We start from the raw sequence: 24,151 nt of genomic DNA on the forward strand, positions 1-24,151 counted from the left end.
AAACGTCCAACCCACCAATAAATAAGCTTCAAGCAAAACATCTGATATTCTACATCCGAAATGAAATAGTAAAATATACTAAAATAAGAGAACATTCTAGCGCAATAATATGCAACTGAGATACGGTGTTCAGCAATAAAAGTAAAGTAACATAACAAAATGAAATAAGTAGTTCCCTATAATTACTAACTAATTTCCTATCCGACTGCGAGTTCAGCAGCTTGTCTTTGGCATTCCTCTTCGGTCGTCTTTCTCACCATTGTATAATCGTGTCCTAAAATAAATAAGAAAAAAAAAAAGATTTTATTTTAGAACAAGCATATAATAACGTTTGACCAAGCAACTGGCCAGTCAGTAACAAGCAATCACAGCAAATTAGGACAACAACCAAGCAAAGAATTAGATAGAACAAAGCACATCTCATCAGAATTACACACGGTGATGAATCTATATCACAACAAGCAAGAATTACATTAAAACAAAGCACTTACAAGGTAACAATGCGCCATTAATATGTATGAATCCCAACGGCACCCCGTTAATAAAATGTGTACAAAATCTTTTTCCAACAAAGTAACCAACACAATAAAAACAAGCAATTGTTAATGCTCATCAAAGCAATTCGCAGGAACCGTGACTACAATGAAAGCAAGCAGTTCCTACTGCTCAACACAGCAATTCTTAATGCTCATCACAACAATTCGCAGGAACCATGTCTACAATGAAAGCAAGCAATTCCTACCGCTCAACACAACAATTCGCATGAACCATGTCTACATTGAAACCAACCAATTCCTACTGCCCAACACAACAATTCCTAATAACAAAAAAACACCGATTCATACAAATGCAATCCAGAAATAGATCAAGTATCAAACAACAAAAGAACCCTAAGGAAACAAGGTCTATCATGAGACCAATCATTTTCTAACTCTAGTATAAGCAAAGAATCAATCTTCAATAAGCAACGAAATGCATTTTAATAACACTCGGCATTTCCTAACTCTAGAATAAGCAAAATATCAATCTTCAATAAGCAAACATATACATTTTAATGATATCCAAGCAAACAACAACATAGAACAAAGCCAAAAAAACAATAAAAACAAGCAATTCTAAGTGACCAAAAAAATGTAACAAAAGCGTATGAAACAATGTCTGTCATGAGACCAAGCATTTTCTAACTTTAGAATAAGCAAAGAATCAATCTTCAATAAGCAAACAAATACATTTTAATGACACCCAACACTTCCTAACATTAGAATAAGCAAAATATCAATCTTTAATAAGCAAACAAATACATTTTAATGACACCCAAGCAAACAACAACATAGAACAAAGCAAAATATAAACTAGACCAAAGCATCCAATACAATATTTCAGAAGATTAACCAAGCAAAAACCGATTCATACAAATGCATTCCAGCAACTGAGTACGATTCATTCAATTATATAACCCAGAAAAAAAAAACGAATATTCAACCCAGAATATTTGGAATAATGTTGGTGAAAACAGGTCCGAAGTTAACCCAAATGAGGATAATCAGTACTCAATAAACCCTCAACCTTCAATAAGCAGTCAGGCTAACCAATAATGAAACACAAAACGCTCAGATGGAGAAGACGGAGGTTGAAGAGACTTGCTGCAAACTTCAAGCGCCGATTTTTGGGAGAAACCGCCGGTGTGACAATCGCTCACAGAGAAGAAGAGACAAATCGCTGACTGAGAGTTTTGCTGAGATTTGGAGAGAGAAACCGCTGGTGTGACTATCGCTCGCAGAGAAGAAGAGACACAAATCGCTCGTAAACTAGGGTTTGATTAAATGTATGAAAAAAAAATCAGCAGATGATAGTTTTGGAAGATTTGGAGAGAGAAACGATTTAGTTTTTCACGGAGTGGGTGTGCATTATAGCTGAGTGGAAGAGAGAGAGTGAATCAGGGCCATAAAAACCGGGAGTTTCCTTTCCATCTCGAATTTAATACCAACAACAAAAAGACACAATTACCCTGGTAAGCAACACAATAATAACAACCAAGCAATCTCAACTCTATTTCTACAATCCAATCTAAGCTATCTATATAGGAGATCTAACGGTTAAGAATAGAGTTACATTGTCACTTTAATATAAGTGGCACCATAGTGTGCCCCATACGTTATATCTATAAGAATATGAAAATATAGTGATACTCCCTTCGTTCTACCATAAGTGAGATACTTCATTTTTTCACTTATTTTCGAAAAATAACTATAAAATAGTTAAAGCGAAAATAATTCATTTTTTCACTTATTTTCGAAAAATAACTATAAAATAGTTAAAGCGAAAATAATATAAAGCAACGATGAGAATAATGGAGAGATTATTGCTAAATTAAATGTTTTTTCACGCATTTTCACTCACTCAATTTTTGCTAATTTAAATATTTTAGTATACTAGTAATATATTCACATAAACGAATTTGAATTGTGAAAAATGTTTTAATGCTTATATTTCCGGTTCGATTTGATGTAAAATATGAAGCGGATATGGGGTGGTTCGAGAACCGGACGAAAATCAATGAACACCAAGGGGCTGGGGCACCGCAAGCACTGTCGCACTCCAGTGTCTATTCCTCTGTCTCCCGAATTCCGGCCATTCCACCGGCAACCTCACACCCGCCATTTCCACGCCAAGAGCCTCACTCTTTAATTTGTGGTCCCTGTCTCTGTTTCTCTTTAATTTTTTCTGCCTTAATTATTTTTTTCCTACTCCAAAACTAGAATACCCATATGCTGAAAAAGGAATTAATTGGGATTGTGTGTGGGTGGATGTGGTATCGGTATAGGTAATGACGCTAATTTGGTTTTGGTTAATCGAGATCATCGATTGGTTCTAACTGAAACTGAACTGTCTCCACCCCTGAATCTATACTCAAAAAAGGGAAGCTTGTTATTAATAATTAATCGAGACTCAGGAAGCTTGACGCCGACCGACGATGGCGGAAGTTGCAGCTGTCGTCAAACCGAAGCCGCGGCCAATTATTCGGATCGGCCTTTTTCTCATTTCTCACAGTCTTTTAGTCAGGTATGATCGGTGTAGATTTCGAGAATTATGGGAAGACTAGAGTAGTTCCTTACTGCCAAGGAAACTTAAAACTGGTTTTGAAATCGAATTTTCAGCATCATATGTTGCGTAGCTGGAGTTTTAACTCTCCTGCTTTTGCCTGTTCTCGCCAAGAACACTTATATCTCGGAGAATGCGTTAATGCCTGGTAGGTTTTACCTCTCTCTCTCTAGATTATTCTGTACGGTAGTCATTTATAATGTGTTCATTTGTGAAAAAAATTTGTTGAGCTGTTGCTTGTGAAAATTTTGTAGTGGATTAGAGCACCACTTACTTTTTGTGGATTTATTTGTGATCCATACTAAAATCACTTGTTTGTACGATTGTGTATATGTCAATCTTGAGCAGTATCAGAAAATACCCCAGTTTGTTGTAATCAGGATTTTTGAGTTGATTTTTGTTGGTAGGTGTGGTTTATTCTAAATACTTTGCTGCTTCAGTTTTATGCTTGAACTTGTGCCAATTTCGCAATAAAGATAGTTACTACTATCAAAAAAGAAAAATAACATGATTTTTTACATTCATTTTTATCGCTGATGATATTGTTCCTCCCTTCTTTTTGCACTGTCAATTTGTAGGTTCTGCAAGCCCAATGCTCTCTAGTGCTGATGCTTCAGATGGGCATATATTTTTAAACAAGATAATGAGTATAGATTCAATTTCTACCAACACTGGCATGTAGGTATTTCTTTCAAGGCTGTGGTTGTGCAGATGCGTTAGTGTCATATATTTGTCTACTTATATGCCTTTGTTGTATAATTTATTGGGTTGAATATATTCCAAAGGTGTGTGCTTATTATGCTTTCAATTGGTCATGTTATGGCCATCCTAATCTATCTACCTCATCCATTTTCTCCATGTTATGCTCTTACAATGAATCTAGTTGAATTTCTAACACCATCACATGCTTTCTCCCTCTTGTGGCATTAAATATGCCCACCTTGTCATCACATCCTTAAGTATTTGTCTTCTATCACACCTCCTTCACCCTATCCAGTTACATTATTTTTACGGTATTTAAGTGGAGTGATGGTGGTTGCATTGGTTAATTTTGGTGGTTAGGTGGTCCATATATGATGGCAAAAGCTTTTAATAAGGAAAAAGAAATTTGGGTTGCACCAGTTGAATTTTGAATTCAGATTCTGTCCACAACAACTCATCTAAGCTTTTTCCCTCTGATTTGCATTTAAGGACAGATGTATTCCTCAACATGTAAAACTATATTGAGATACGCTGATAGAGTGTCCCACTTTTGAAGTAGTTTGCATCACAAGGCTATGCTCCTCTTACGACTGAAATATGTTTCTGAAAATATCTGCATAATAACTGAGAGATGAGTTGGTGTATTGATTCTTTAAAACCAAAGGCAAGCGGGACAGCATTCAATTGCAAAAGCTCAATACATGAATGATTTTTGGCCTTGTTTCGAGCACTTATACTAGTTTAGAAAAAAGTATATTGTCATTGCCTTCAAGAATTTGTTGGACTTGCTTCTTCCTGCATTTGTTAGAGTTGTTGAGCTCTTGGAACTTATCCATGGTCTTGATTTATGCCTTGTAAAATTTCCATGCAGTGAAATTCCAGAGATGATAGGAAAGCACATAATAGAATCAGGCGGTGAAGTTAATTATCACCAAATCCAACCAATATCTGATAATTTTCACCCCCTGCAGTTTTTCTTGGGTCCTGATGTCGGTATAGTCCAAGAAAACTACAGTTGTACATCTTATGGGATCAATACTGTTGGAATAGTAAGAGCTCCACGTGGTGATGGGAAGGAAGCTATTGTTATAGTAACACCTTATAATTCTGTCAAGACCACTACTAGTGAAGCATTATCTCTTGGCGTTGCATACTCAGTCTTCTCTCTGCTTTCTCGAGTTAGTTGGCTTGCTAAAGATATCATATGGCTTGCTGCTGATTCAAGACATGGGGAACATGCTGCAGTTGCTGCATGGCTGAGAGATTATTATGCTCTATCACGTGGTGACTTGGAGAAAAATCAGGATATGTGCGGTGCAAGTAGTGTTCTTGGGCATGAATTGACTTCTGTAAAGAGAAATGGGGTTTCTAATGGTTTTCGACGTGCTGGCACAATGGCAGCTGCGCTTGTCATTAAGGTTGCTGAAAGAAGCACAGGATTTGAGAAGGATGGTCTCAAGATATATGCTGAAGCTTCCAACGGGCAGATGCCAAATCTGGACCTCATCAACATTGTCAATTATTTGGCTGTGCATGGACAGGGATTACAAGTGAGGGTAGAGAAAATTTGGTCTCTGCTTGATTCTTGGTGGCTGTACAGCCTGGGTGAACTACAGGAGTTGCTCGGCAAGGTTGCTAAGAGCTTAAATCCTGATTGGAAAATTGGCATACCTGCTTCTGACTACGTCGAAGGCTGCGCCACTCTTGCCAGTTCCCTTTACAATCAGGTAATTGCTTTAATTTCATGGATGCCTTTACAATTTATGTGAAGTACTGATGTATCATCTTACCTACTTTTTTAACCACTCTATCATCTTCTTGAAAATAGTTCTTACAAATGGCCTTTGAGGATTAATTTCTACTCGTTTTAACAACTTTCTTCAAGGCTTAAATGTGCCGTTACCCTTTATTCACTTTTAGATTGCATTCCTGTCATTTATATCAGGCTTTAGGCGTTCCAACTGGTCCACATGGTGCCTTCCGTGATTTTCAAGTTGATTCTATTACTTTGGAATTCTCACCAAGGTTCTCGTCAAGTCAGAGGGTTCTGTTCCTTTTGCATGCTGGGAGGTCAGTTTGTGCTTCCTCCTGTGTCCCCATATATAGTTAAACCAAGCAATGCTAGTGATTCATTTGCCTGATGCTAATAAATTTCCTCTGCTCTTTTTTCAATTTTCTTGTCCTATTTGCTCCATGTGGTTATTGTATATTTATTTCTAAATTATGTTCCTCCACTAAGACGAGTTCACCTTCTTTACAGGTTGGTTGAAGGAGTCATAAGGTCTGTGAATAATCTTCTCGAGAAGTTTCATCAGTCCTTTTTTCTGTATCTCATGACATCGCCGAGTAGGTTTGTTTCAGTTGGGATATACATGATTGCCTTTGCATTGCTCATTGCACCCCTTCCATTGGTTGCTGCTGCTCTCTTTTCCGATGCTAGTAAATCGAAGTCTGGGAAGGATGATGTCAGTTTGGAACCATCTCATCCTGGTGAATCAATCCCAACTTTTACAGCATGGAACTGGCTTCACACTGCGAAAACTGTTCTCATTGTCCATTTATGGGGTGCAATCGTAACAATAATTCCTTATTTTCTCTGCCAGTTTCCTAATTCCTCACCATTAACCAGCCTTTTGATGTGGACCGCGTCTTCATTAGTTGGGCTCTTCTTCACATGTGCAGCATCTGGTTCTTTATCTATTTCACGTGCAAGCCAACTGCAAATCAGGGAATGGACTCTCCTTAAGGCTGTGACTGTTGCTGCTGCTTTCATAGGACTCTGTCTCATGTCTGTGATAAATTATGCAACAGCACAAATCGGAGCCCTGCTACTAGTTCCGATGTGTTTAATGGCTGTACCCTTGAGGATCGACGTGTCAGCCAAAACGATGAAGGCACTTCTCCATGGAGCTTGTAACATTTTATTGGTATTTGCTGGATTTCCTCCAACTGCATTTCTTTTGTTGAGAGGTGCATTAGATAGTTTCGACAGAGTCAAATTAGATGACTACTGGAATTGGACCGAGTCCCTTAGGGCATGGAACAGTGCTACTTACATATATATTTGCATGGTTCATCTCCCCTGCTGGGTTCTCTGTATTCGCATTTTACTACATCGTCGTTGAGCTGTCCCAAACGCGTACACTCCTCCCTCGTTGTATCAGTTCATTAGATATCAAGACAGTATACAATTACTTTGCTTAAGCTCAAAGATTGTCTTAGCTTGGACCTTTGTAGTTTACTAGGTGTATTTCATGCTATCAGATTTCATGAAAAGGGAGCCCCTCCCTTTATAGAAACAATTGCTTCTTTTACTCTTGGCATGGAAATCTGTCTTACTTGGATGCTTTTCAGCAGATTGGCAGTTGTAGCAGCAAAGGGAGTTGCACTTTTTTATCAAAATTTATTGTTTTTATCAAACAACTCTATATTTTTCATGCAAATTAAATGTGGCAATAGTACAAGTGTGATTAACAATATCATTGTTGAATATGGACACATACAAATACCAAAGTAGTACTAGTACAATAGTATTGCAATATACGAAAAATGTAACATTACAGTAGAAATTTAGTGTTTTATTATTTATTTAAAAAGACCACCAAAAACATAGATAAATTGACAAAAATATTTTTTACTATTTAAGTCACAATACGAAACGGTTGTCTCAAAAACAATACGAACGGTTGTCTCAAAAACAATACGGTAAATCACAAGGATAATATAATATGGAGGGATAGAGATTGTGATTGAATGGATTGCAATTTGCAGGTGCACAACAAAGTACCATCCGTATAATCGACGGCTTGATGAAAGAGAAAAAGAATAATCACCGCTTTTTGCGGGCTATACTCCCACTTTTGGCGCCAAATCCAATTCTCAATTCGCTTCCCGCCCAGATTCTACGGGCAGCCCGGGTAGAGTACAGTGTTTTCATTTTCAACGGAGGGCCCCCCCCCAGAAGAGGTATATGGGCCTGAACCCACTCGGTTTGTGGGCTCATCAAATAGGCCTATTTGGTCTATGGCTTTGGGGGATGTTTCGCTTCATATTTTTAGATTTTTCAATGCTTCACTAAATACTGTACTACTAAGTGTTATATTCTTTTTTATTTTAATTTATTTTCACTTTAATTATTTTATATTATTTTTACAAAACAAATACAAAATTAAGTGCACCTTATAGTGGAACGGAAGAAATATTATATTTTTTTATATAAACTTTATAAGTAAAACTGCAATTCTCTTCTACTACAAAAATCTAATGCCGGGAATTTTTTACTTTAACTTTGAATAAGATGGAGAACATACTTTCGAACTTTGGAGGCCAAATTTATAAAATATGGACAGAAGATAAGTTCTTCAATTAAATATGAGCATCGCAACTTATTTATGCACGTATCATTAGGGGCATGTTGGGGTGCCACCACCCTTTAAAATAACACCATACCACCATTTCTAGCCAATCATTTGTATACGTGGACGAATAATAAGCTGCCACGTGGCAAAAAAAGAGAAAAAGTTGAAAAGCTCGGCCAACAATTTGTTGCTCTTTATACAACAATATTTCTTATCCAGCAATATCCAACACGCTATACAGCAATCTATAGATTATTATGTAGTGTTTGTAATATTGTTGTGTAACGTTTATAATATTGCTGTATATGTAGTGTCATGGTGTCACTTTAAGAAGTGTTGTCATTTTAACATAAACCTATATCATTATAAGTAATTGGATATTTTTCCGATTTAACATAAAACATCATATTGTATTCGGTGTATCGGTAAATTAAAATTTTTAAGAGTAGAATATTACATATCTCGACTAAAACCAAAATATAAATCTAAAATTTATATGTAAACTATTAAAATTTTGTCAATATTTAGATAATCATAAAACTGCAATAAATCACATCTATGTGTAAGCTAGACTCGTAAAGATAACAAAAATAGTAAGGGAAAAAAGAAAAGCATCTTTACCCAGTTGACCAATAGCAAAATTTTCCAATTCAATCAATTCAAAATGAATGTGTACACCGCAAAAGCTCAAATCTCCATTTTTCTTCCCATAATAACTCCGAATACAACCTAAGGGAATTCAAAAATGGGAGGGAATTGAAAAAAGTATGGAAAGAATTAAATGAAGGTGAGTAATTAAATGGCACTGTATTAATTGTGGAATCTTCTATTACATAGGATTCCTCTCAAATCCCATGTGTGCATGTCTAATGTATTCTAATCATTCCTTCTTTTTTTCTTGCAACCTTAAATATCTTCATGCATAGGATTCTATTCATTAATACTAACCCAATAATGATTTTTGAGGTGATTTGGTAATAACTACATTTATAGACACTGTGTGAAATTTAATGTTTATTACGTAAAATTTAGCATGTATATGACCGGCATTCTTCTCTATTGACTGAAAAAAATTCCATATTTGTTAGTGCATTTTATGAATTCAAAAGGCAGTTTCTGCAAGTGAGATTAAAATATAAATATATTAATACAGTAGTACAAAAATAATGGATTAACAATTTTTAAGGAAAAATATATGGCGACTTTGTGAAAAATATTCTAGAAGGGGTCTTTTCTCAAGAGAAACTTTTACTCATTTTTATCAAAGCTTAACAATATAATTCAGGAATCTTTTAATCTTTTATAACTTCCAAATTTTTTCAAATTGTTTGTTTAATCAGAACTATACTAATAAAAAAATTTGAATACATGGATTCCCAAAATATAAATCCATTGAAACTTTTCAATCAAAATAAATCCACCGACAGGTCAACTAATTTTGACTTATTGAATGGTCGTCAACTTTGGTCAAACTCGATCATTAATTACAGAAAAAATCAATCATTTATTTAATTTTAAATTAAAGAAATTCATTTAATTGAACAGTGTTACACGTTATTATTCATTATTGTTAGCACTGTAACGCATTAATTGCGCGTTAGTTTCATCAAGTTGCTTAAAATTAAGGATGGACATAGAGGGGCCGTGGGTGTACCCTGCACCGACGACAGGACCACATTCTTAAAATTTTAAAAATTTAAAATGTGCATTCTATTTAATTAACTACTACAATAATAGCAATGCAATACTTGTAAATTGTTCAATTTTCATTATGACTAATTTAATTACATTTTGTAGTTTTGTAGCAATATTGTGTTTCTTTTTTCAGTTTAGGATTCTAGTTCACTTTTCAATTAGGAGACATTAATACTCGCACAAAGAGATTAGACCACGATAATCAAGATTTAAGATGGTGGAGGGAAGATCGAAAATATATGTATGCAGTGGCGGAGCCACAATTTTAACATTGGGGGGCTCAAATTACCATTAAAATTTATTAAGTGTGTTCAATGCTAACGACATGGAAACAACTCGAACGTGAAAAATACTTATAAAAAACCGCGGGTGAGAAATGGATGATGAGAAAACTAATAAGTTAATAGTTTTTTAGAACATAGCACATATTTTACTACTAATATTTTATAATATATTTTGGTAGTATTTATAATTAGATCAAAGAATTATTATCTACGATAATATTTTTTATAATAAAGAGCATCACATTAAAATTGATTTTATTAATATCTTAATAATTAACAATATTTATGAAATCAAAGAATTATTTTTTATCTTCTTAAATTATGAAAACAATTCTTTTATGAATATGAATTAAGATGATTTTATGCAAAAAAATTCTAGTAAAAAAGTCAATAAAAGTTAGTAAATTTGAAAAAACCCACGAGATAGAATCAAATAGAAGAAAATTAACAAAATTTACTAATTTGAAAAATAAAAAGTCAGAAATAATCAATAAAAGTTAATGTGAATAAACCCATAAGACAAAAACAGATAGAAGAAAATTAACAAAATTTACTAATTTGAAAAATAAAAAGTGGAAGTTAGTAATGTGAAAAAATCCATAAAACAGAACAATGGAAGAAAATTAACAAAATTTACTAATGGAAGAAAATTAACAAAATTTACTAATTTGAAAAATAATCAGAAGCTCCAGGTGGGAATTGAACTTGTAATCTCCGAGATCAAGAGGCTGAATATCAATCCAACTACACTAGCACTTCATCTTGGAAAAGATAATTACATATACTATATATAGTAAATATTGAAATGGGTGAGGGGCGGCCCAAGGGCCCCCCAAGCCCCATCGTGCCTCCGCCCCTTATGTATTTACGTGCATGAATCATGATGGAATAGAGTTGTGAACTCGATATTAATTGTGCAGTAAAACATCGTGTTTCTCATCAAAACTTAGAGTTGACTATTGGTAATTATAGTTGTGAAGATATTATCTCTCAAAATTTTGGTACTACTACCTTGCAGCCGCAGGTGGGTAGAAAACATCATGTGTATAACGAATGGAGTTATGGAGAGGAAATAAAGGTGATTGAACGATATCGTTTGTATTTACTCACTGAAAAAGCATGAGCTGAGAGTGCAAAACCATGATTCTTGGCATGAGCTATTTAAACAATACAAAATTCACGAAATTAAGGGGGTTATATTTGATGCACAATGACAAAATTGCCAATGTTTAATTTATAGTACTAGTACTTTTTTTAAAGGGCATATTGCCGAAAAGACCAAATCAATTGGAAAATTCATGAAAACTTGATTTGTTCTTAATTATCTAATGATAAAAATTATGATCACTAATTATGTGTAATATATTAATGATATTTTCAACTAAACAACATCATTTTATTTAGGAGTAAACTATAAGAATATTATTTAACTCGTTAGCAGTGTCATCTACGTATGATTTCTTAGCTCCATATTAGATAAAAATTCACCTAATTTTTTTGCCATGGGATATTTGTTCACAAATACAAATTTCATAAGTACAATTTTTTTTGACTCATATTCAAAGTCGTAAGACAAATCAAAATTTGACCAAAAACTTTATAATTTTTTCGATTATTTTTCCCTTCTTTAAAATGATATGATGAAATTAAATGACAACGTTGTTTTGCACTTTAATACTAACAAATAATGAGTGTTACGTCAATATTTTAGGACTTCAAAGCTGTATGTATTGATATAAAGTTGATATATAATTTAAGATTTAATTAAATACTTCATCCATCCACTACCAATTATAGATTTGATGATGAAAAATATGGGGTTTAATGTTAGTTCCATAAAGTATAAGAGGAATTAAAAGGAAAAAATGGTTAAAGTATTATTTGTGGACAATGAGGATTTTCTTATTTGAGAAAGAAACTTATCACAAAAAATAAAGGATTAAATTTTGTAGATGAGTTAAAATGAAAAAAATAAGACAATTGGTTATATGCAAAAGAAATTTTTTATAGAACGTGAACTTTTTTAAAGTGTATTTAACCTAAAATATATCCTTTTTATGTTAAAAAGCGTTTGTCTTCTACCTTATCTTGCTCAATGTCAATCAATTCCCTTAGGTGGCTTTGGTTAAGTTGTGCCAATGCAACCTTAAAATACATAATTCGATCCCAATACTATATTAATTGGTGAAGATATGCACGGTGAACACATTGGATTTGTTTAACTAAAAAAATATTAATAGTAATTAATTCCGGATACATCTCAAGTAAGGATACATATATATTGGATGCCAATAAATCCAATCCAATATCTTAGGTCAATTTGGATTAAACTATTTTACTCACAAACTCACATTCATATGCATTTAAAGAATAACTTACATCTACGACTTAGACTTATCAAGATGTTATTGTGATTTGAAACTAAGACAAAAGACCTACTTTATCATTAGACGATAGTTGTATTTGTTTGAAAAAAAAGTAAAACATGTTGCCAAGTCAAAATTTTCTTTAGCTTTAATCTTTAAGTTTTGTCCCCACACACAAAACAAATCAATAGATTCACGGTTGATAGAAAAAATATAAGAACAGACAACTTAATTTGTACGGATTATTCGTTTTTTAATTATTAGTACATACTGATTTGATATTACTTTGTACTAACCCTTATCTCTTTACCTTGAAAGGTGTATTTTCTACTTAATTAACTTGCCGCAAATAAACTCGATGTCTTTTAATAATTGTCATTTATATTACTATATGCTTCATGAGGTTAAGGGATTCCAAGAATTTGTGCTGACAGAGGTCTTGAAGAAAATCAATCCATTCCATACACAATTTATAAATACGTCACTATATTTTGTTTTGATTAATTAATCCAAAATTCCAAATTAAAGGGTAGATAAATTTCAAAAATCAAATTTGATTATCATTAAACTCCAGAAGTGCTCCTTTCAATTGATATAGAAGTATAGACTACATGTTTCATTTATTTGAGTGAACATATTTCGGCAGTAAGATCTATTGTCTGTTGTTAAGCTATTTAAGCCGTCCATAATTAGGGCACTTTTTAATTTGAATGGCTATCTACCTTATATATTATCCCTTCACTGTGCATAGATTGTGAAAAGGACAATTACATAATAATACAGCACTTCAGCCAAACAAATAGATACATGTATTGTTGGCAGAGATGTTGCCTCCTAGAATGAAACAATTTACAGTGAAATTTTGATACTTATCCTTAATATCTGATCAAGGAATCCAAAGATTAATGTATTTTAAGATACTATACAATATCTCTAAGGAAAATGTTTTAGAGATATAATGTCTCCAAGCCATAATGCTATAATGAGGTTAAAATAGTCATTTTAGATTATTTTAAATTTTTATTTAAATTTATGTTTTGTACATGTACCATACTACCCTTATGCATATGAAACATTTATTTGTATTTAAAAATTACTTGTTTAGGAAAGTTATGTGTATATTTATGGATGGCTTGATTTAAGCAAATATATATTCAAATCTTTTTATCAATCTCTCATAAATTTCCAAACAACTTATTAAGTAATATTAGTTTATTTAAATTCATTACATAAATATGCTTTTGAACTATTCTTTCTAACTTCACATAATACGTATTAGTTTATTTAAAATTTAATTTAATATAATGAATTAACCTGTATTTAAATAATACTTTATACAATATTTTTTAAATTCTAAACTTATAGGTATTTAATAGATTTAATAAAATAATTATTTAATATTATTAAAATACTTTATACAAGAATGACTATTACTATTTTAATAATTATTTAGTACTAATAAAATAATTAGATGTGAATGAGTATTACTATTTCGTTGGACAATAACACTAAGAAATTAAGTATGTATATGCATGTAGTCATTTTTATGACTAAGAATTTTAATAGTTATTTTATAGTACAACTAATAAAACAATTTGATGTGAATGACTATTATTATTTCGTTAGATAATAACAATTAAAAATGAAGTGTATGCACATAGTAGTTGTTTTTATAACTTAGAATTTTAATAATTATTTAATACTCTCTTTAAAAAATAACTATTTAATAGAGTACTAATAAAATAATTTGATGCGATGACTATAACTATTCCGTTGGACGATAACACGAAGAAATTATGTATGTGCATGTCGTCATTTTTAAGACATAGAATATTAATAATTATTTAATACTAATAATATAATTTGATGCGGATGACTATTACCATATAAGTTGGATAACAAGACTAAGAAATTAAGTATGTGTGTTTATGTAGTCATTTTTACGAATTTTAATAATTATTTAATACCACTAAGAAAATAATTTGATGCGAATAATTATTACTATTTCATTGAATGATAACAATTAAAAATTAAGTGTATATACATGTAGTCATTTTTATGACTTAGAATTTTAGTAATTATTTAATACTAATAAAATAATTTAATTCGAATGAGTATAACTATTTTGTTGGATGATAATACTAAGAAATTAAGTATGTATATGCATGTAGTCATTTTTATGATTTATGGAGTGAGAAATTAATATATTTGAGATTTCGTTAGTTTTGATTGAGTATATTTAGATGATTGAGTATATTTTGATAAAAGAGTGTAATTTGATGAGTTGACTTTTGATATGAATTTGATTGATTACTTAGATAAATGATATAATAAATGAATTGTCTTTCCTTTTATAATTTAAAATAAGGATATATTAGTCCATATAATAATTTAATTTATGGCAAAGTGACATAGGGTTATTATGACTTGGAGACATTATGTCTCTAAATCATCCCTCTATTTCTAAATAGTTCACAAAGTAACAAAAGTCCTCAAATATCCAAAATCTAACTTAAACATATAATTTAATTTTAGAAAAAATCTACTGCTATTTTATATCGATCACTAACGAACTAGAGTTCTTAGCCAATGAAAACTATGACAATTTCCATATTATAAAAAAGTTCATGTACTGGAGTATAAGATAATAGAATTAGATAAAAATCAAAATTTGGACTAATTTGTATAAACTAATTTTTTGTTATTACAGCACGAGATAAATATCTAAAATTTAAAATTTAACTAATTCAATAACAACATCTTTTAAAATATGTAATTACAAACTCCATAAAATTATAAAAATACTTCTAAATACTAAAATTGTTTACTCTATGACATTTCTCGATTTATGTATATCATCCTTGCATAGGGGCTTGTTTAATGACTGCCCATGACCCTAGGCCCCAGTGTCCCCCCACTTGCTAGGTTCAATTTATATCTATGCGCAATACTTCGTCATTCGTCTCATTCAAGATGTCTATATTTCCTTTTTAGTTTGTTAGATTCAAGATATTAACTTTTTGTATTTGGAAATAAATTCCTCTCTCCTCACTCCTCATTAAAATATTAAATCACTTTTTGTGCCAATCAAGAATGTGGATATATTGAGTGGAACTAGGAATAGTAAGTACTTGAAACAAAATACTATACTAAATTTTTATTTTGCTCGGTGTTTCCATGAAATGTCATGCACAAAATTAGCTTTACTTGAAATATAAGAAAATAGTGTAACAAAGTCGTGGAAAGTCGAAATCAGCTTTTGCTACTATAGCAAATTTGCTTTGTTGTTACGAGTGAATGTGATGATCCCAATAAAAGTGGCGTGTATCTTTGCAATAAAGAAGCAAGTGCGAGTGACCCTTCACTACCCAAATTCCCTCTTCTCAGACCTCTTAAACAAACACAATAATATATGCCTTCAAAATTTGATTAATTGGTGAAGACATTTCAAGTCAATTAATATTGATTCTTCATCTCACGAATTTTCCTTCCAGGGGGCTTATATGCTTAATTAATGTTTTTTGTCTAGTAGTACTACTTATTTTTCTTGTTTTCTAAGAGACAAAACATTCTTTTTATGTTGTTCAAGGATTATAACATAAACCAAAATTGTTTTTATGAAGATTCCTTATATATGCACTTTTGTCTCTGCTTTTGTAAATTATAGTACTATATCGAAAATATATTTATTTGAATTTTCCATAATCAGGAGTACATTATATATATAGAAAATTCACATCCTACATAATTGATCCATGCCAATAGTTATTTAAATAATTTGGTATGCTTGTTCTGATGAATAAAAATGTGAATATGAAAGAGGACAAAACGTGGGACTGGTGGTTGTCATCTCATCCTCTCCGCCGTATATTGATTTTTGTGTCAGTTCGTAAATAATAAAATCGACAATATTTTGCAAAAGTCCTGATGATGAAGAATGATGTGGGCCTATTAAAATTGATAGTAGCAAAACAGTGCATTGAAGTCATCAATTTTTTTAAATTTAATACTGCCCCACATTGGATTCTCATTTTTAACAGGTTCTCAATTATGTAAGTGCGCCTGTCCTTTTTTTTATTTTTTTTCTATTTTATCTTTTATTTTACGAATTACGAGGGTGGCCTACCCTACATTTACTTCGAAATTATCATATGCTTTTTTTAAACCTTGAACTAAGTTCGCCTACGTACTGCTTGGCCTCCAAGAAATATTACGAGGGATTTTCCCATTGGTTTAAATTATTTCAATCAAAAATTTTGGAGGGATGCATTATTATTTATTTATTTATTGCTTGAATTTGTATGCACAGACGTGATCTCTGCTTATTGCATGATGAAAATGAGGAATGGGCATTCTTGGACTTATCCTAACTTGGAAAGAGGCTACAGTAATTTTATTATAAATATATCCCGACATCGAATTATTGGAGGAAAAATATTAAGTTTCTTTTAGTGTTAGATAAGCAAGAAAAGTATTTAAGGTGTGTTCAGATGATTTGAAGTTTCCTTAAAAATCGACTCATTTAAATTCCATGTTGGGATAAATTGGGCCCTTTATTAAAAAGGAAGTTAGAGCCACGGTTTCAAATAATATTTTAAAAATAATATAGGATTGGCTTGTTCGACTGATTTAACCATGTATGATGTATCGGTGTTTGGTCTTGTTCGCTTTTTACCTTTAAATTGGCATTATTTTTGGCTATTGGTCCGGTTCAATTTTGTACCTTTAAACGATGATCAACCAAGCCGTTTTAAAGTGTGAATCGATAGCTTTACCGTTTGACTTATCAATTTTATTTTTAAAACATTAATTTCAAATATATTGCTTGATAGATAATGACAAAACATTTGATATACTATTATTTAGGTGTAATGGTTCCTAAAATCATAAACTGTGGCCGAAACTTGATATTCCTACGAACTAAAATTTGGTCGCTAATATTATAAACTCATGCCTTATAGTGAATTTCTCAAAAGTTTGGTTTTGCCCTAAATTGAATGCAACGTGACACATCCAATTATGTAGGTGGAATTTTCCCTTAAATTTCACCAGAAATTCAAATTGTGAGAAATTCACTACACTAAATACATTCATGGCCAATTTTTTTTAGTTTGTAAAAGATACTACTTTCTCCATTTGCAAAATATTGTCCACATTTGACTGACGCGATTTTTGAGAAATGTGAAGAAAAGTGGGTGAAAAAAATTAGTGGAATGTGAGTCTCACATTTATATACTGTATTAGTTTTATAAAAATAATGTGAGTGTAATGAGTTAGGGGAAAGTGTGGTCCATTAACAAAAAATGAAAAAAACAAAATGGACGACAACAATTCACGGACGAACAAAATAGGCAAAAGTAGACAACATTTCATGGACGAAGAGAGTAATAAATTTCAGTCAAAATTTGTAGGTAGTTTTATGGATCAATAACCCTTTTGTTTCTGTTGTACATGTGCAGTGCTGTCTGTAATTGTATATGTATGTGCGTAGTGTGATAGCATGTGTGATGTGTAAATATTACTCCTGTGTGCAATTCGTGTCTGTTATATGTAGGTGAGTTTTTGTAATTTGAGTGTATTAAAATGATAGAGTAATAAATTCGCCTGCATTTTTAAAATGGTACAGTCAAAATGAAATAAACTTTTAATGCATTGAATTTAAATGTATTAGCTATCCATAAGTGATTCAATTTTACATTTTTTACTGTTAATTTCAGTCCCATTAACTAGTTCAAAAACATCCTCACATATTTTCTATTTGGATCGGCCACATGCAAAACAACACAAAAAGTTTTTTTTTTTTTTTAAATAAATTAAAAACTTTTGCTTCTTGTGGTTTCCTTTTTAGGGTTCCAGGTTTAAGGTTAGCGCTGTGACAGAAGCAACACAAAATTGAAATTTCTTTCAAATTTAATATAGTAGTAATATCAAGTAGTAAAAGGAAATCACCAATCACATCAAATTTGGTGAACACGCTCGTGGAGTAAAAAAAAAAAAAACCTAATTTGGAAACTCATTAATCCTCAAAATCAACAAGCTTATATGCAACTTATGCAGTTAAAAGTTAAAACAGACATCCCACTTCAATAAACAAAATATGAAAAAAAAAATGATTTAGAGGTGATAGAAACGAGATAGAAGATTCATACTAATACTAAACTACCAATCTGGAGTAATATATTTATACAATCAGCCTAACTTAACTAACTAGTAGTACTACTAAAAACTAAGCTAAACTACTAAAGCAGTAATACAATATTGAAGGAACCAAATTAAGCTTAATTAATTTCCCCAACCTCAAAATGCAACCACCTCAGTTGGCGCTCTCGGCGCGGCGGCAGATGAAAACCGATTCCAAATCCGGCGGATAGAAGAACTCTCTCACTACCTGGCAACTCGAGGTGGGCCGCCGCTTCCTCGGCGCCGCCGGGCACGCCGCCTTCTTCGGAATCCTCGACTCACGCGCCGTCGGCGTGGTCGATTCCTCCTCCTCCTTCTCTTCGCCGCCGCCTCTCGCCTTGGTCGTTACCGCCTTCAGCGGAGCCCTAATCGCGATGACCCATTTCTTGCCGTCCGATTCCTTCGTCGATTCGACCTTCTTCGAGAAACCCATTTGAAATTCGAAAAAGCAGCTCAAAGACTACTTTTTTTTTTTTCCGCGGAGATAAATGAAGAGAGGGGAGAAAAGGGAATTTTTTTGTAGGGAGAAAAGGTTTGTATGAGTGTTAGTTTTGTGCGGAATTGAAAAGGAAAAACTTTGAATGGGAGATGGGAAGCAGCAATGGCGGCAAAATGTGAAGGGAATATGTCTTTTTTATATGCGGGAAATAAATAAATTTTCTTAGACCTAATTTGTGACGTATTCTTTGGGAATCCCAATTTACTATTTTTTTTAAAATTTATTCAATTTATCTTTTTGATTGACTTCATGTATGCAGTTTTATTTTTTTAGAGCCAATTTGCATTGGAGGATAAAAATTAAGAATAAAGGAAGAAAATGAAGGATTTTATGAGACGTTTGGTAGTTGCGTATTTTAGTGGGAAATGGAAGGTAATTTCCAAAGCTGCCCGTAGAGAATATCGGGCAGCTGAAAGTTACGACTCGGAGTTTGGCGCCAGTTTTGTGGTGAGCTGGATATCAACGCCTCTGATTCCCCTCGTGACTTTTTCTTCCACATTTAATGGGCTAGCCCATATTTCTCATTTTTGGGCCTTCCAGAAATTATGACTATTGGATGAAGGGGTGAGAAAAGGTTGCATTGGAGAGGAATTTGAGTGAACTTGCCATAACAATTCATTGATTGTGTATTATTGAGATCAAACATCTCAAAGTTTGAACTCTAATTTCTACTAACGCCTTTCAATTAGTAATTCAAGAAAAAATTCTCTCAAATTCCATCACCTTTACACAAAATAAAACACAATTCATACTCAGTCAAACAAAATACAAGGTTGCAATAAAAATGAAAACAAATTAAAGACGATAAATCAAACTTCATCCCAAGTTTGAGAATTTTGGAATTCAAAACATAAATATTGGAAACATTTTTTTAGGAAAACAATGATAATTCGTCACATGATTACGAGTAATACTTCATATTTTTTAATGACTAGGTACACACTCCATATTTTTTTCAACCACTCCTTTTCATTATATAGAGGAAATAACTTTTCTTTTCCACCCTACAAATAGCGAAAATTAAAGGTTTATGATAAAACAATCAAGATGATTAAATCTCATTCCTTCACTAGCTAGGCTTTTGAAGAGAGCATAGTCAATTTTTCAATCATCCTTTTTTTTAAAATGTAATTCTTTATCGCAATTTTATGTGCTGCATTTTATGCTATTTAAATTACATGAATAGATAAACCAAAATATACTACTACTAGTTTACAACAAAAAAGTGAAGATTATTATAATTTGTACTCTTTCTTTTCAAGTAAAGGTAGTAGTGCATGTACTGGTTTTCGAGGAGGCTTCAATAATGTGGCCTTCATGATTATACAATAATGATTTTGCAGCTTTTATCCTATAAAATAGATATAAATTCCGAATCGAGAAACCCAATTCTTTTTCAATGTGAAATCGTTGCACCCATACTCCCTCAATAATTTTCAAATATGCGAGTAAGATATTTTATCACCAATTTTTTTTATAATACAACAGTTAGGTGTGCATTGAGAATTATTGGAGTATCATAATCTAATCCCTAGATTCTCCATGATCAAATAAACTATTTTTGGATACGCCAATTCGATGTTTAAAATGAACATAGAAACGACGAAACGAATAATAATAGGCTTTCTAATCATTAGCACCACTACTTGATTGGGCCTTAACATTATTCCTTTTCGTTTGGCCATATTCTTGTACATATCAATCCTAATGTATATTAATTAGTTGATAATTGTGAGTTAAATAAATGTATTTATGATAATTATGGGTTAGTTAAGTTTTACAAAAATCATAATTACATTTTTGATAAACATAATTAAGATTTTCGACACACAATTAGTGGTGTGGTGGATGACTAGAGAGAGGCCAAAATATATTTCTCCTTTCACAACTAATAGTACTACTAGTTTTTTTTTTTTTTTTTTCTCATTTTTATTTGTTCACAAAAATTAGTAAAATAATACTTGCATTAATAATGCCTCATTTACTATAGGTGATATATGTCTACACATATACGCATCATCATTGCTGAAACTATACGTTATTTTATAGTAGTGTTTGAACTTTTGCATCATTTACATCCAAATTAAGCAACCGTGTTTAGGACTTTAATTAAGCAGTACATTTCAACATGGTTGAAGCTAATAAAATAATAGGCATAGGTAGTTAATTATCCTTATAGAGGGCGGTCGCCCTTTTTCTTTAATTAATCTCAATAGTCATAATAAGACATTCTTGAATAGCATTGAGCGTGAATGATAAAGATAGTCATGTGTACTCACTAGAATCAAATGATTGATAGTTCAGTTATGTATGTACATTGTACCATATATATAAATTTTATACTACGATTTGGCATCATTACATACAGTCTCTGATAGATTTCAAAAGGAGTTCAAATTTTAAGTACATGCATCTAAATCTCTACGAGAACATACACAATTTTAATATTCTGATCTCTGTCCCATATATGATCAAAGTTGAGCTAGGGAGTACATTATATATTTATACACATGTCAAATTTCAATGGAATAGGAAACTACATGATATCGAAAATTAGAGGACCCCTCATCAAAATCAGACTTTTATCTAATATATACTGTATCATACACGTCTGAATTAAGTATGACACTATTACCAAACATATTTAATTTGTCCATAAAATCAAAAAATTTCTGACAAATACTAATTTCATACAAGTTGTCGACATGTCGGCAAAGAAGAAGAGAAAAGAGAAGTGAAGTGAAAGAATTAAGTACAACATGTGATACTTCCTCTATGCCTTTATGTATGACCATACCATCTATCTCTCTATATATAGATGGGGTTTATCTTACAAATTCCTCTTATAATATGAACCATGAATTATTTCAAAATTATAAATTTACTATGAATGAGTTGTGTGAAAGTTAATGATTTAAAAGGTTTAAGAAATAAGTAGCTATATATATAGGCTGATACTCTTCAAACAATGAAATTCAGTCATATAGTATATAATTCGATAGTAAGATTATGAAATTTTTGTCGTATGTTCAATACGTTCTTAGTAAATGAGCCGAGCCTATTACATAATGCTAAAAGTATTTTTTTTTGGATGACAAAAAAGGAATAAAAACAAAACATAGAGAAAGAAATGCATGACAAGAAACTAGTGTTGATATTTGCTACAAGGAATGCAAATTATTATTTGCAACTACTTTTCAATTTTTAAAATTAAATCCGAAATGATTATTTATGGGTCAAATTATTTTATAGGAGTATCATAGTATAATTTACGTAACTTAATAATGTATCTTTGTGTCCTTTTGATAAAAGGAAAGAGTATTCATTATCTAAACTGTATTCTTTGCCATATTAATTATGGCAGAGGCTTTTGCTTTACATTAGCACCACCATTCACTCCAAAATGCTTCATCACTTTTACATGAGTCTCTGCTGCTTCTAGGGTTTTCCATTTCCCCAACTGATTTTTCTGCCTAATTTCATGGCTGATTTTTTCAATCAACCTTAAAAGAATCATGGTTTAGTGTCACAAACAGCTATAAAAAGTGTCATAAATAAAGAGGAAGATCATCTCAAGATTCAGCATCTGCAGGCTTTTCTTCTGATGTAAGAAACCCTTGTTTTTTCCTCAACAAATCTTAATTTCCACGAAAAGATCGGTTTGAATTCATCAAAGGAAGGTATGCTTTTCAGATTCCTACACAAAGATTCATATTTTATTTCATTTCCAATTCTTAGCTCGCTGGAAACATTTCTACAGGTGAAGAAAATTAATCATTTTTCCCTTTCTGCATAACATTGATTAGACAAGAATATAAGATTCACGACGTTAAAAATTGAATAATCCAAATTATTTAGTTATGTGGTATCCGATCTTGTTTCATGATAGTGCAATTTGCTGAGATTCAGGGGTTGATATGGAAAATTTTGCTTCTGCCATGATTTCATTACTATGCTTTTGTTTTTAGTCAATTCCCAATTTTCATGTTTGTCCTTTCCAAACTAACCCCAAATTCAAATTTTTCCGATTTAAATGTGTTAGTATTTCTTAAGTATATTGTTTCATTCTCAATTTTGGGACCATCAATCATGAGTTATAGCAACTGAAATGAAATTGAACCTATCTTCAATAATCTTGTATTGCAATTTGTTGTAATAAGAGTCGCATCAAATTGTGAACCAAAAGTATAGTTTTTAGTATTTGTGATTAACACTTAAATTTGTAAAGCATTAGTATTATTATTTGAATTGATTGCAGGAAAAGAATGGCCTCATCAAGCAGCAGCTACTCAAACCCTCCCTGCGCCGCCTGCAAATTCCTGCGGCGGAAATGCCTCTCCGGCTGCGTCTTCGCCCCCTATTTTCCGCCGGAGGATCCCACCAAATTCGTGAACGTCCACAGAATCTTCGGCGCCAGCAACGTGAGCAAGCTGCTAAACGAGATTCTCCCTCACCAAAGAGAGGATGCTGTGAATTCTCTTGCATATGAAGCTGAGGCTCGGCTCAAGGACCCCATCTACGGCTGCATCGGCGCCATCTCCGTTCTGCAGAGGCAGGTGCTTCACCTCCAGAAAGAGCTCGAGGCGACCAATGCAGATTTGATGCGTTACACAAGCAATGAGATTGCTGTGCATCACCAGAGAAGGATGGCTTATGGATCAGGAGTCGGGTCGTATAACCCGAATCCGGGTTATTATTCTTATGGGGAAAACCCTGGTCATGGCACCAACTGATTATATGATCTTTACTATGATATTTATGTTTGTGTGTGTCTCTATATATAAGGATATATAAATGAGGGAGTTGGGAGGTTAGTATATAAAAATACTTTTGATCATTGTGATCTGGCCTTGTATAAATTTGGGGTCAGTATATATATAATATGTGTTTGGTTTGTATTTATTTGTGGGATAAGATGGTACCGAACTCGACATATATAGATTGGATTAACTTAGGTGGCTATCT

The 24,151-nt window shown here is 32.4% G+C and overlaps 2 protein-coding genes and 1 pseudogene across 4 annotated transcripts; 2 read left to right on the forward strand and 1 right to left on the reverse strand.

Annotated features, from left to right (window-relative positions):
- Positions 1-2,354: 2,354 nt before the first annotated feature.
- LOC125215333 (GPI transamidase component gaa1-like) lies at positions 2,355-7,160 on the forward strand. Of its 2 annotated transcripts, XM_048116721.2 has the most exons (7): positions 2,355-3,063; positions 3,159-3,250; positions 3,681-3,780; positions 4,676-5,531; positions 5,750-5,874; positions 6,065-6,085; positions 6,155-7,160. In XM_048116721.2, exons 1-7 carry the CDS (start codon positions 2,975-2,977, stop codon positions 6,927-6,929), a joined length of 2,058 nt encoding a protein of 685 aa, XP_047972678.2. In that variant the 5' UTR covers positions 2,355-2,974; the 3' UTR covers positions 6,930-7,160. The 2 variants fall into 2 exon arrangements, with proteins under 2 accessions (XP_047972678.2, XP_047972677.2); XM_048116720.2 differs by having other exon boundaries at positions 2,362-3,063; positions 6,065-7,160.
- Positions 7,161-18,589: 11,429 nt separating this feature from the next.
- Positions 18,590-19,313, reverse strand: LOC125216087 (cyclin-dependent protein kinase inhibitor SMR6 pseudogene; annotated as a pseudogene).
- Positions 19,314-22,552: 3,239 nt separating this feature from the next.
- On the forward strand, positions 22,553-24,151 carry LOC125212903 (LOB domain-containing protein 25-like). 2 transcript variants are annotated; one of them, XM_048113194.2, is made up of 2 exons: positions 22,553-22,866; positions 23,445-24,149. In XM_048113194.2, exon 2 carries the CDS (start codon positions 23,452-23,454, stop codon positions 23,917-23,919), a length of 468 nt encoding a protein of 155 aa, XP_047969151.1. In that variant the 5' UTR covers positions 22,553-22,866; positions 23,445-23,451; the 3' UTR covers positions 23,920-24,149. The 2 variants fall into 2 exon arrangements, with proteins under 2 accessions (XP_047969151.1, XP_088925381.1); XM_089069255.1 differs by lacking the exon at positions 22,553-22,866 and adding an exon at positions 22,880-22,946 and having other exon boundaries at positions 23,445-24,151.

Source organism: Salvia hispanica, chromosome 3, assembly GCF_029641045.1.
Source record: "Salvia hispanica isolate PSC_SH4W2 chromosome 3, Shi_PSC_v1, whole genome shotgun sequence".
NCBI lineage: Eukaryota > Viridiplantae > Streptophyta > Magnoliopsida > Lamiales > Lamiaceae > Salvia > Salvia hispanica.

Bases quoted from the DNA above. Each gene is read 5' to 3' on its own strand.
- LOC125215333 (XM_048116720.2), top strand. From the start codon at position 2,975: ATGGCGGAAGTTGCAGCTGTCGTCAAACCGAAGCCGCGGCCAATTATT. The intron at 3,251-3,680 runs GTAGGTTTTACC...GTCAATTTGTAG, and splicing joins GGAGAATGCGTTAATGCCTG to GTTCTGCAAGCCCAATGCTC. The intron at 3,781-4,675 runs GTAGGTATTTCT...ATTTCCATGCAG, and splicing joins ATTTCTACCAACACTGGCAT to TGAAATTCCAGAGATGATAG.
- LOC125212903 (XM_048113194.2), top strand. From the start codon at position 23,452: ATGGCCTCATCAAGCAGCAGCTACTCAAACCCTCCCTGCGCCGCCTGC.